Source organism: Panulirus ornatus, chromosome 34 (assembly GCF_036320965.1).
Source record: "Panulirus ornatus isolate Po-2019 chromosome 34, ASM3632096v1, whole genome shotgun sequence".
Lineage (NCBI taxonomy): Eukaryota > Metazoa > Arthropoda > Malacostraca > Decapoda > Palinuridae > Panulirus > Panulirus ornatus.
In genome coordinates this window covers 15,253,667-15,267,769 of record NC_092257.1, presented here as the reverse complement: position 1 = coordinate 15,267,769, position 14,103 = coordinate 15,253,667, and the positions used below count along the sequence as shown (strand labels likewise).

At 40.8% G+C, this 14,103-nt stretch overlaps 1 protein-coding gene across 5 annotated transcripts in view; it reads right to left on the bottom strand.

Annotated features, from left to right (window-relative positions):
* The window catches only part of sgg (glycogen synthase kinase 3 beta homolog shaggy), a 78,528-nt gene that overhangs the window by 53,285 nt on the left and 11,140 nt on the right, over positions 1 to 14,103 (bottom strand). For 3 of the 5 annotated variants that reach the window (XM_071682543.1, XM_071682547.1, XM_071682552.1), the window contains exon 2: positions 13,957 to 13,968. The exons of the other annotated variants lie outside the window; for them this stretch is intronic. In XM_071682543.1, coding sequence (XP_071538644.1) covers positions 13,957 to 13,968 — 12 coding nt within the window. The remainder of the gene's footprint in view (positions 1 to 13,956; positions 13,969 to 14,103) is intronic. 5 annotated transcript variants of the gene reach the window in all.

Genomic DNA, 14,103 nt, shown 5'->3' with positions numbered 1-14,103 from the left:
TTCTCGACTTCCACACATTCTTCAAGGCTCCCAGGATTTTCGCCCCCTCCCCCACCCTATGATCTACTTCGGCTTCCATGGTTCCATCCGCTGCCAGATGCCACTCCCAGATATCTAAAACACTTTACTTCCTCCAGTTTTTCTCCATTCAAACTTACCTCCCAATTGACTTGACCCTCAACCCTACTGTACCTAATTACCTTGCTCTTATTCACATTTACTCTTAACTTTCTTCTTTCACACACTTTACCAAACTCAGTCACCAACTTCTGCATATGTGTATGTGTGTATAAGAGTGGGTAGGTCATTCTTCATCTGTTTCCTGGCGCTACCTCGCTGATACGGGAAACAGCGATTATGTATAATAATAATAATAATAATAATAATAATAATAATAATAATAATAATAATAATAATAACAACAACAACAACATATATATACTTGATCGCTGTTTCCCACATCAGGGAGGTAGCATCAGGAAACAGACAAAGAATGGCCCATCCACTCATATGCATACACACACACACATAAATGCCCATACACACACATATACATATATACACATGTAACTATTCATACTTGCTTGCCTTCATACATTCCTGGTGCCACCCTGCCCAACAGGAAACAGCACTGCTACCCCCCACTTCATCTAGGTAGTGCAAGGAAAAGAAACTAAAAAGGCCACATTCATTTAAGCTCAGTCTCTAGCTGTCATGTGTAGTGCACCAAAACCAAAGCTCCCTATTCACATCCAGGCCCCAAAGACATTTCCATGGCTTTATATATATTCATTTATTTTGCTTTGTCGCTGTCTCCCACGTTAGCGAGGTAGCGCAAGGGAACAGACGAAAGAATGGCCCAACCCACCCACATACACATGAATATACATACACGTCCACACACGCAAATATACATACCTATACATCTCAACGTATACATATATATACAGACATATAAATATATACACATGTACGTAACCACTCATGTGTGCGAGGTAGCGCTAGGAATAGACAACAAAGGCCCCATTCATTCACACTCAGTCTCTAGCTGTCATGTAATATATATATATATATATATATATATATATATTTTTTTTTTTTTTTTTTTTTTTTTTTCATACTATTCGCCATTTCCCGCGATAGCGAGGTAGCGTTAAGAACAGAGGACTGGGCCTTTGAGGGAATATCCTCACCTGGCCCCCTTCTCTGTTCCTTCTTTTGGAAAATTAAAAAAAAAAAAAAAACGAGAGGGGAGGATTTCCAGCCCCCCGCTCCCTTCCCTTTTAGTCGCCTTCTACGACACGCAGGGAATACGTGGGAAGTATTCTTTCTCCCCTATCCCCAGGGATATATATATATATATATATATATATATATATATATATATATATATATATATATATATATATAATTTTTTTTTTCGCTGTCTCCCGCGTTTGCGAGGTAGCGCAAGGAAACAGACAAAAGAAATGGCCCAACCCACCCCCATACACATGCCTTGATTCAATCCACTGACAGCACGTCAACCCCGGTATACCACATCGCTCCAATTCACTCTATTCTTTGCCCTCCTTTCACCCTCCTGCATGTTCAGGCCCCGATCACACAAAATCTTTTTCACTCCATCTTTCCACCTCCAATTTGGTCTCCCTCTTCTCCTCGTTCCCTCCACCTCCGACACATATATCCTCTTGGTCAATCTTTCCTCACTCATTCTCTCCATGTGACTAAACCATTTCAAAACACCCTCTTCTGCTCTCTCAACCACGCTCTTTTTATTTCCACACATCTCTCTTACCCTTACGTTACTTACTCGATCAAACCACCTCACACCACACATTGTCCTCAAACATCTCATTTCCAGCACATCCATCCTCCTGCGCACAACTCTATCCATAGTCCACGCCTCGCAACCATACAACATTGTTGGAACCACTATTCCTTCAAACATACCCATTTTTGCTTTCCGAGATAATGTTCTCGACTTCCACACATTATTCAAGGCTCCCAGAATTTTCGCCCCCTCCCCCACCCTATGATCCACTTCCGCTTCCATGGTTCCATCCGCTGCCAGATCCACTCCCAGATATCTAAAACACTTCACTTCCTCCAGTTTTTCTCCATTCAAACTCACCTCCCAATTGACTTGACCCTCAACCCTACTGTACCTAATAACCTTGCTCTTATTCACATTTACTCTTAACTTTCTTCTTTCACACTTTCACACTTTCTTCTTTCATATATATATATATATATATATATATATATATATATATATATATATTTTTTTTTTTTTTTTTTTTTTTTATCCCTGGGGATAGGGGAGAAAGAATACTTCCCACGTATTCCCTGCGTGTCGTAGAAGGCGACTAAAAGGGAAGGGAGCGGGGGGCTGGAAATCCTCCCCTCTCAATTTTTTTTTCTTTTTTATTTTCCAAAAGAAGGAACAGAGAAGGGGGCCTGGTGAGGATATTCCCTAAAAGGCCCAGTCCTCTGTTCTTAACGCTACCTCGCTAATGCGGGAAATGGCGAATAGTATGAAAGAAAAAGAAAGATATATATTTTTGCTTTGTCGCTGTCTCCCGCGTTTGCGAGGTAGCGCAAGGAAACAGACGAAAGAAATGGCCCAACCCACCCCCATACACATGTATATACATACGTCCACACACGCAAATATACATACCTACACAGCCCTCCATGGTTTACCCCAGACGCTTCACATGCCTTGATTCAATCCACTGACAGCACGTCAACCCCGGTATACCACATCGATCCAATTCACTCTATTCCTTGCCCTCCTTTCACCCTCCTGCATGTTCAGGCCCCGATCACACAAAATCTTTTTCACTCCATCTTTCCACCTCCAATTTGGTCTCCCTCTTCTCCTCGTTCCCTCCACCTCTGACACATATATCCTCTTGGTCAATCTTTCCTCACTCATTCTCTCCATGTGACCAAACCATTTCAAAACACCCTCTTCTGCTCTCTCAACCACGCTCTTTTTATTTCCACACATCTCTCTTACCCTTACGTTACTTACTCGATCAAACCACCTCACACCACACATTGTCCTCAAACATCTCATTTCCAGCACATCCATCCTCCTGCGCACAACTCTATCCATAGTCCACGCCTCGCAACCATACAACATTGTTGGAACCACTATTCCTTCAAACATACCCATTTTTGCTTTCCGAGATAATGTTCTCGACTTCCACACATTCTTCAAGGCTCCCAGAATTTTCGCCCCCTCCCCCACCCTATGATCCACTTCCGCATCCATGGTTCCATCCGCTGCCAGATCCACTCCCAGATATCTAAAACACTTCACTTCCTCCAGTTTTTCTCCATTCAAACTCACCTCCCAATTGACTTGACCCTCAACCCTACTGTACCTAATAACCTTGCTCTTATTCACATTTACTCTTAACTTTCTTCTTTCACACACTTTACCAAACTCAGTCACCAGCTTCTGCAGTTTCTCACATGAATCAGCCACCAGCGCTGTATCATCAGCAAACAACAACTGACTCACTTCCCAAGCTCTCTCATCCCCAACAGACTTCATACTTGCGCCTCTTTCCAGAACTCTTGCATTCACCTCCCTAACAACCCCATCCATAAACAAATTAAACAACCATGGAGACATCACACACCCCTGCCGCAAACCTATATTCACTGAGAACCAATCACTTTCCTCTCTTCCTACACGTACACATGCCTTACATCCTCGATAAAAACTTTTCACTGCTTCTAACAACTTGCCTTCCACACCATATATTCTTAATACCTTCCACAGAGCATCTCTATCAACTCTATCATATGCCTTCTCCAGATCCATAAATGCTACATACAAATCCATTTGCTTTTCTAAGTATTTCTCACATACATTCTTCAAAGCAAACACCTGATCCACACATCCTCTACCACTTCTGAAACCACACTGCTCTTCCCCAATCTGATGCTCTGTACATGCCTTCACCCTCTCAATCAATACCCTCCCATATAATTTGCCAGGAATACTCAACAAACTTATACCTCTGTAATTTGAGCACTCACTCTTATCCCCTTTGCCTTTGTACAATGGCACTATGCAAGCATTCCGCCAATCCTCAGGCACCTCACCATGAGTCATACATACATTAAATAACCTTACCTTTTCTTTTTCTTTCAAACTATTTGCCATTTCCCGCATTAGCGAGGTAGCGTTAAGAACAGAGAACTGGGCCTTTGAGGGAATAATCCTCACCTGGCCCTCTTCTCTGTTCCTTCTTTTGGAATAAAAAAAAAAAAAAAAAAAAAATGGGAAGAAAGAATTCTATCTCTGTATTTTCTGTGTCTCATAGAAGGCAACTAAAGGGGGCAGGAGCAGGGGCTGGAAACCCTCCCCTTCTTGTATTTCAATTTTTAAGGCTCAAGCTGGAGTGTTGACATGTGTGGATGTAATTAAGACAAGTTGAGAGGAAAGATAGGTAGTATGTTTCAGGAAAATAACCTGGGTGTTATGGCTCTGAGTGACACAAAGCTCAAGGGTAATGGGGGAATCATGTTTGGAAATATCTTCGGAGTAAAGTCAGCAATAGGTGAAAGGACAAGACCTAAGGAAGGGGAAGCACTACTCCTGAAACGGGAGTTGTGGGAGTTTGTGAAAGAGTGCAAGGAAGTGAATTTCTAGAATGATGTGGATAAAAATGAAAGTGGATGGCAAGAAAAGGGTGATTATTAGTCCTTATGCACCTGGCCAATGAGAAGAAAAATCATGAGTGGCAAGTGTTGGGAGCAGCTGAGTGAATGTGTCAGCAGCTTTGAAGCAAGAGACCAGGTAACAGTGATGGGAGATTTAAATGCAAAGGTGAATGATATGTCAGTTGAGGGTATAAATGAGGGGCATGGGTTATTCAGTATTATGAACAGAAATGGCAAACAGCTTATGGAACTGTGTGCTGAAAAAGGATTGGTGATTGAGAATATCTAGTTTAAAAAGAGATATACACAAGGATATGTATATGAGAAGGAGAGATGGACAGTGGGCATCACTGGATTACATATTAATTGATAAGCAAATAAAAGATTAACATTTGGATGTAAATGTGCTGAGAGGGGCAGCTGATGGTATGTCTGATCACTATCTTATGGAGGCAATAATGAAGATTTGTAGAGGTTTCTGGAAAAGAGGAAACAATATCGGTGAGAATAGTCACGAAAGAAGTGATCTGGGAAAAGAGACGTGTGAAGAATACGAGGAGAGAAACTGAGAGTAGAGCAACAAAAGGTGAGAGTTAATGAAGCAATGGGGAAGGGGAGGTACTTAGGGAAGCAGTGCCAACATGCAAGATATGCATGTGGCAAGTGAAAGGTGGTAGATGGGCAGATAAGAAAGGGTAGTGAGTGGAGGTATGGCAAAGTAAAGTTGCTAGTGAAAGAGAAAAGGGAGGCATTTGAGCAGTATTTACAGGGTAGGAGTGAAAACGATTGGAGCAGGGAATGTACAAGAGAATGGGGCAAGAGGTCAGTAGGAAGGTACAGGGAGTGAAAAAGGCAAATGAGAGTTAGGGTGAGCAAATATTAGTAAACTTTATGGAGAAAAAGACATTATGGAAGGTTAATAATAAGTAGAAAACAAGAGAACAAATAGGAACACCAGAAGGGGCAAAAGGAGAAGTGGTAACAGGTCACTCGTGATGAAGTGAGGAGGAGATGGAGTGAATATTTTGAAAGACTACTGCATGTTTTTGACGATAGGGTGGCAGATGTAGGACGTTTAGGTCGGGGTGGTATGCGAAGTGTTAGAGCCATGGAAAGTGGTTTGGTGAATAGGGAAGAAGTGGTGAAAACCTTATGCAAGATGAAATGTGACAGAGAAACTGGTGTGGACAGTACTGCCATTGTATCTATTAAGAAAGGGGGTGATTGGTTTGCTTGGATTTCAATTAAGTATACAGAACATGATGAGGTGCCTGAGGATTACTGGAATGCATGTATGGTGCCATCATAGAAAGGAAAGGGGGATATGGTGAGTGTTCAGACTACAGAGGTATAAGTTTGTTGATTGTATCCAGTAAGTTGTATGGGAGAGTGGTGATTGAGAGAGTGAAGGCGTGTGCAAAGCATTAGATTGGGGAGGAGCAGTGTGATTTTAAAAATGATAAGAGGATGTGTGGATCAGGTGTTTGCTTAGAAGAATGTATGTGAGAAATACTTCAAAAACATATCTTATATGTGGCATTAATGGATCTGAAGAAAGCATATGACAGGGTTGCTAGAGATGCCTTGTAGGTCTTAAAAATTTACAATATGGGAGGAAAGTTGCTAGAAGCAGCAAGAAATTTTTTACCAAAGGTGTTAAATATGTGCACAAGTAGGAAGAGAGAAGACTGAATGGTTCCAATAGTTCCAAGTGAAAGTTGATCTGCAGCTGGGGTGGATGATGTCACCATGGCATTCATTTGTTTAATTTGTTTATGGATGGGGTGTTGGGGGAGGTAAATGTGAGAGTCTCAGAAAGAGGGGCAAGTATGGAGTCTGTAGGGGATAAGAGGGTCTGGCAAGTTGAGTCAGTTGTTGTTTGCTGATGATATAGCTCTAATGACAGATCTGAGTATGAAACTGCAAAAGTTGGTGACTAAGTTTGAAAGGGTGAGGAAAAGAGGAAAATTGAGGGTAAATGTGAATAACAGCAAGGTTATAAGATTTAGCAAAGTTGAGGGACAGGTTAATTGGGGTGTGAATTTGAATGGAGAGAAATAGGATGAAGTGAAGTTTTAAATGCCTGGGAGTGGACATGCCAGCAAATAGAACCATGGAAGTGTTAAGTGACTCACAGGGTAGGTGTAGGGGAGAAAGGTTAAGAGGACTAAAAATGTGTGGAAAAAGAGATTGTTATCTAGGAGGGCAAAAATGGGTATGTCTGAAGGCGTAGTAGTACTAACATTATTAAATGAACATGAGGCTTGGGCTATGGATAGGAAAGTGTGTAGGAAGGAGGGTGTGTTTGAAAAGAAATAAATTTTTGAGGCCAACATGAGGTGTGTGGCTTAATCAAGTAAATAATGAAAGGGTAAGAGAGAGGTCTGGTAATAAAAAAAAAAAAGAGTGTAACAAAGAAAACTGAAGGGGGTGTGCTGAAATGGTTTGGACATATGGAGAGAATGAGCAAAGAATGATTGATGAAGATAATATATGTGTCAGAAGTGGAGGGAACAAGGAGGGTGGGGAGACCAATTGGAGATGGAAGGAGGGAGCAAAGAAGATCTTGAGCAATCAGGGCCCAAACTTGCAAGAGGATGAAAGCCATGCTCAGGATAAAGTGAATCGGAATGATGTGGTGTACAGAGGTCAACTTGCTGTCAATGGACTGAACCAGGGGATGTGAAGCATCAGGGGTAAACCACGAAAAGGGCTGTGGGGTATTCTTATGGATAAGGAGCTGTGATTTTGATGCATTACACATGGCAGCAAGAAAATGGATGTGAATGGATGCAGCCTTCTTTGTCTGTTCCTGACACTATCTTGTTAATGTGGGAAACAGCAATCAAGTAAAAAAAAGAAAAAAAAAATTTCTTTTCAAACTCGATTGCTGTTTCCCGCATTAGCACCAGGAACAGATGAAGAAAGACCACATTCACACATCCATTCTCTGGCTGTCATGTGCAATGCTCAGTACTGAATCCAAAGCCCCCTATCTACAATCAGGCCCCAGAGACTTTCCATGGTTTCCCCTGGCCACTTCACATGCCCTAGTTCGGTCCACTGGCAGCATGTATACCACTCTGTTCCAATTCACTACCAAGCGTGCCTTTTAACTGCCTGCCTATTCAGTCCCCAATCGCTTAAAAATCTTTTTCACTTCATCCTTCTATCTCCAATTTGGTCTCTCCCTTCTCCTTGTCCCCTCCACTCATACCACATATATCCTATATGTCAACATCTCCACGTGTCCAAATAATTTCAACAGACTCTTAAGGTCTCTCACTCACACTTTTTTTATTACCACACCTTTCTCTAACTTAATCACATGATCTTACACTATGTATTGCCCTCCTCCACACATCCTCATCCATAACCCATGCCTCACATCCATACAACATTGCCAGGTCTACAATACCTACAAACATACCCATTTTTGCCCTCCCAGATATTGACCTCACTTTCCACCCATTCTTAAATGCTCCCACAATCCATGAATCACTTCTGCTTCCATGGTTCCACTTCCTGCCATGTCCACTCACAGGCACCTACAACAAATCACTTAAACCAAATTTTCTTCTTTCAAACTCACAACCCAACTAACCTATCCATCGACCCTCCTAAACCTAATAACCTTCCTTTTAATCACGTTTGCTATCAAAGTCCTCTTTCGAAAAGTCTTCTAAACTCAGTCACAAACATCTGCAGTTTCTCTCTCAAATATGCCATCCATGCTGTGACATCAGCAAACATCTGACTCAATTCACAGGCTCCCCTCATCCCCTACAGATTGTACACTCCCTCACAACCACATCCATAAACAAGTTAAAAAGTCATGATGACAAACTAACCTTCACTCAGGACTCTTACTATCCTCTCTTCCTACTCCTACACATGCCTCACACCTTTGATAATAAAGTTCCCACAACTTCTTGGAGCTTTCCCCCCCCTCACCATATATTCTTAAGACTTTCCACAAGATATCTATTAACCCTATCATATGCTTTCTCCAAATTCATAAATGCCTCATGCAAATCCTTCTGTTTCTCCTAAGTATTTCTCACAAATATTCATTTCCACTTCTGAAACTCAATTGTTTCTTTCCAGTCTGATGCTCTTTACATGCCTTCACCCTTTCAATCACTACTCCCCCACATAACTTACCAGGCACACTCAAAACACTTATATCTCTGTAGTTTAAACATAAACCTTTGTCCCCCAAGCCTTTATACAATGGCATTATACATGCATTATGCCCTCCATGACCCTCTCACTATGCATACCAAACCTATCCAAACACACTAAACATGCTACCTTACCATCAAACTCATTCAAGTCCTTAAAAATATTCACTCTATCTCCCAACTCACTTCATCACTACCTGTTAACACTACCCTATTTGCCCCATTCACCAATGTTTCCATTGTTCTCTTGTTTTTCACATATAATCAACCTCCTTCCAAAACATCATATTCTCTCTGAAATTTACTGATACGTGCTCAATCTAAGTCTCATCTGTCCTATTTTTCAACCCCTACACCTCTGCCTTGACCTCTTGCCACTTTTTCTTACATATCTCCCAAGCATTTGCACTCCTTCCCAGTAAGTATTGCCAGTATACCTCTCTTTATTCTTTCACCAGCAGCTTTATCATCCCACCATTATATGTGCATACTTCCTACCCCAGAAGTCCCTTCTATCTTTATGAAGCCCTTGTAGCACTCAGGAAGCTGCCCATGTCCACCAGGTCAGGACCACAGGTCATAATGATGTGTGTGTGTGCAAAGAGTGCCCAATGTCTTCAATATGGTACATGCATTGTGGGCATAATGGGTCTTCAGATATACTGAAACTATGTTCATAGAGTTGTAGAGATGAGTGATAGCCAGAGCATAATTGGGAGAGTGAGACTCGTGTTTATCTAGAGAGTGTATTTTTTGAAGAGTGTATGTCTGGGAGGTTAGAGTTTGAGTTGGGAGGGCAGGTACTTAGTGCCTGCCAGGTTATTCCAATGTGTATGAGTTTTATCACTTACACTGTTGGAGGTGGGAGATCTGTGAGTAAAGGTTACCTGCTCCTTTCCCCAAGACGCATCCATTCAACACCCTCAAAATCCCATCCATTAACAAAGTAAACAACTATGGTTACATCACTCACCCTTGCTGCTGACCCATAAAATCCCATCCATTAACAAAGTGAACAACTATGGTTACATCACTCACCCTTGCTGCTGACCCATTTTCACCTGGAACCACTCACCTTCCTCTGTAGCTACTCACACACAGGCTTTACACTCGATAAAAATTTCTCACTGCTTCTATGGGCTTTCCTTCCATAACATATACTAATGACAACTTCCACAAAATATCTCTCTCAACTCCATGATAAGCTTTCTCCAGATCCATAAATGCCAAATTCAAATCCTGTTTCTCTATGTATCTGTCACACACATTCAAGCAAACATTTTATCCACACATCCTCTACCACAATGTTCATTGTGACATCACCCTTTCTATCATCACTCTTCCATACAACTTACTTAGTACACTAAACAAACTTACACCTCTATTATTTGAAAACTCTCCTTGGTCCCCCTTAATTTTATAAAATGAAGCTAAACAGGCATTCTGCCAATCCTCAAATACCTCACCATGACCTGTACAAACTTTGAAAATCCTATCTAACCAATCAACAAACTAACTAAACTACAGAAATTCAACTGCAATACCATCCACTCTAGCCATCTTGCCACATTTCATCTTTTGCAAGGCCTTTACTACCTCTTTTCTTTTCACCAACTTTTACCTGTTACCACTTCCCAATTTACCTCTTTTACCAATGTTCCTATTTGTTCTCTTGTGTTCTTATCACCATTAACCTCCTTTTATATCATTTTCTAATTCACCCTTAAGTTTGTTGATACTTGCTCAACCCAACTCTCAGTTGCCATCTTTTTCAACTCCTGCACTTTTCTCTTAATTGACTGCCACTCTGATGTGCATCTCACACTCATTTCCAGTAAGTAATACCCATACATCTCTCTTCCCTTTCACTGGCAACTTAACTTCATTATCCCATTACTCGCTATCCTTTCTCACCTGCCCACCTCTCTCCTTCCACATACCAAACCTTTTTTGCACATGCCAGCCCTGCTTCCTTAAACACCTCACATCCCTCATCCACTTCCCTAGCCTCCTGTACTCTCCCCTTTTGCCATCCAACACTCAGTCTCTCTTGACACAAGCTGCATTTCCAAGACCACTTTACTTTCACTGCCTACTTTTCACCCACATTCTTTCCTCTTCCAAAAGCCCTTAAAATATCTTAACCCTCAACTCTGCCACGTAATGATCAGACATCCCACCAGCACCACCTTCAGCACATTCACATCCAAATCTCTCTTTTGCATTACTATCAAATAGCAAGTAATCCAGTGAAGTCTGCTTACCATCTTTCCTGCTCCACATATACTTATGTATATACCTCTTTTTAAACCAGGTATCCCCATTCACCATTCCTTTTTCTGCATATAATACCACAAGCTGTTTACCATTTCAAACCACATTACTGAATACACCATGAGCCCTAATCATACCCTCAAATGCCACATAACTCACTTTTACATTAAATTCATCCATCACTAACACTCAGTTTCTCGCTTCAAAACTACAGACACATTCACTCAGGTTCTCCAACAACATTCCTAATGAATACTGGGTGAAGTCTTCAAGGGTCTTCGACCCCACAGCCCTGGCTGGGCCCAGGCTGCTGGAATGGGTCAGAGGCCAACCAAGCTCTTGGAAGCCACAGCTGCAGCCTCTTTTACCCAAGGACCAATTTTTATGAAAATGTCCTAGCCTTAACCAGGACCTTAATGGTTTTGTCTCAATAAAAAAAAGTAAAAATGGAAAATTAACACTTTCCTATTTTACAGGAGAATTCATACTCCTCAGAAATACAGCTAGAAACAAATTCCACAGCAAACAGATTAAAGTTAGAGATCTGATAATATTGGGGTGAAGCAGCCTTGACAGATGGGTTTCAAGGAGAAGATTAAGGGAGGAAATATGAAAGATGGTGTACTACAGAAGGAAAGATGGATCTGGATAAGCAGTTTTTTTATACATACACTAGTAACCCAATTAACTCTCAGGATACGTTCCAGGAAAATGGAACGTTAAGCAAAACAGCTCTCTACAGATCATTACACCTTTGTATACATGGAGATGCATTCCTGATGACATTATTTTGTACCTATGAGATATATACAGTATTGTATACAAGGGTCACAGGTATCAACTGATTATAGTAACACATCTCTACTAATTAATAAATTACAAATATAAAAATTTACAATATTGTATCAAGAATGACAGCTGTTGATGAATAGTGACAACTGTAGTTGAACAAGTGAGAGAGGCATCATGTCGAAGGGAGGTGGTTGGTAGTTATCATATGGCTCTGCTTCAGCTGAAGCTAATCCATGTCTGCATGACTGAAATTATGATTCAGATGGGAATAACATGAGGTAGTGGTGATGATGGAGGTGGTGGTGGTGGTAGTGAGGGAGATTGTGGTTGGTGGTGAAGTGATGCATCTGTCTGTTTCTTTGGTAACACTGGCCACAACCCTACCAGATGCTATTGAACAGCCAACGTCTACCCACAAAATTGTGTAAGTATAAATGAGCTACAGTGTATCCCTTCAACATTGTTTCATAACATTTTAAAATATGGAGTGAGAGAGCAGAAAGGTGGTGATTAGATAGATGAAGCGGAAAGATGTGGTAACATCCAATGGGTGTGCCACCAAACACTCCTCACTGAGCCAAACTTAACTTAGTCTACCTTCCATTTTCTCAAACAAACTGCTCCTTGATTATGTCCCCTTCTTTACTGTTAATTTCATGTTCATCACAGAAGAAACTTTTACCTTGCCTGCTTTCTTAATAATGGTTCTAACTGTTGATGTAACAACTTTAAAAATATCACCAACATCTAACTGATGCTCACCAACTTCCAACTACCTCAACACTTGCAATTTTACATCAAAGAGGAGGCTTTTCTTAGGTACTTTAGATGCATCAGCAGCACTAGAATTTGCAGGATTTTTTCCAAAAATGAAGGGTAAAAACTGTCATAGTAACATCAAAAAATCAGTTATGTCAGCATGAATGAGTACACAGAGTAAGCACAGCAAAGTCTGTACTGTACTACAGAGGAAAGCACATCCCACCGATTGGATGTAAGCATGTGTGTGTACGGCCCTCTGATTGGCTAAACGAGCATGAACAGAGGGAGCTGCTCTTTAAGTATTGTGAGTGTTCGAATTCATGCCTTTTGACTTCTTTTATGAATTTTCGTAGGTTTTCTCCAAGTAAAAAAAAACAGAGCTCCAAGATACAAGCAAGAGCACTATAATGAAATAGCACTCTAATGGGTAGTGCTAACCGGGTTATTAGTGTTTAATGACCAACGTGGCATAAGCAAAGAACATGCTCCAATCAAAGCCATCTCAAGTGAAAGAAAAAGTTGAATTACTTAGGGCTCTGTAGGTGTTTGTAGACCGGACTCTTGAAGGAAAGGTTATATGGAGAAGGAAAGACAAAAGAAGGACAAGAATTCCACAGCTTAGCTGTTCAAGAAAAGGAGGCAGCCAATTCTGAAGAGAGAAAGCAGGTCAAAGAGCTGTGTCTGAAAAAGTAAAGTAGATCCCAGTTGCTATATGGTCAAGGGGGCCCTGGAAAGCATCCAACCCCTCAACCAATGGCACAATTAAACTTACACTCATACCTTCCTGTCATGCCCATTTGCTTAACCTCACTGCCTTACTTTTGTTCACATAAACTCTTAGCTTCCTCCTTTCACACACTCTCTACTGTGATACCAGTTTCTGAGGTATCTAACTGAAGACTGCTATCAGATATATTCTAAATGCATCACATCTTCCTTTTATAAGTCCTGAATTGACAAATTTGCAATCTACTTTAAAGCCTTGAGAAAAATAATGAATTACATTCACTTACTATGTCCTTGCATAAGAAATCAAGAGAACATAATTAAAGGTACTGGTAATATGTAAGCTACATGTCGAAAACTCAAATCATGTACAGCTTTATAAGGAATCATCTTCACAGCCTGCACACCAGTTAAAGTTTTTGGCAAAGGAAAATGTCTAAGGCAATCACACAACCCAAAACTGACACACTAATTTTGATTCACTAATCATGCAAGTACATTACCTTATATAAATCAGTATCAGATCACCTACCAAACAAAGTATCTGCCAAAGAGAAAAATCTATGGTAATTACATGCCTAAAATAAAACCCAGAGGCTGTGGTGCACTAAATATTTGTTCACTTGACTAAAACAGGTGCTCACTAACAGAAACATGTTACTTTTAAATGCTATATGAG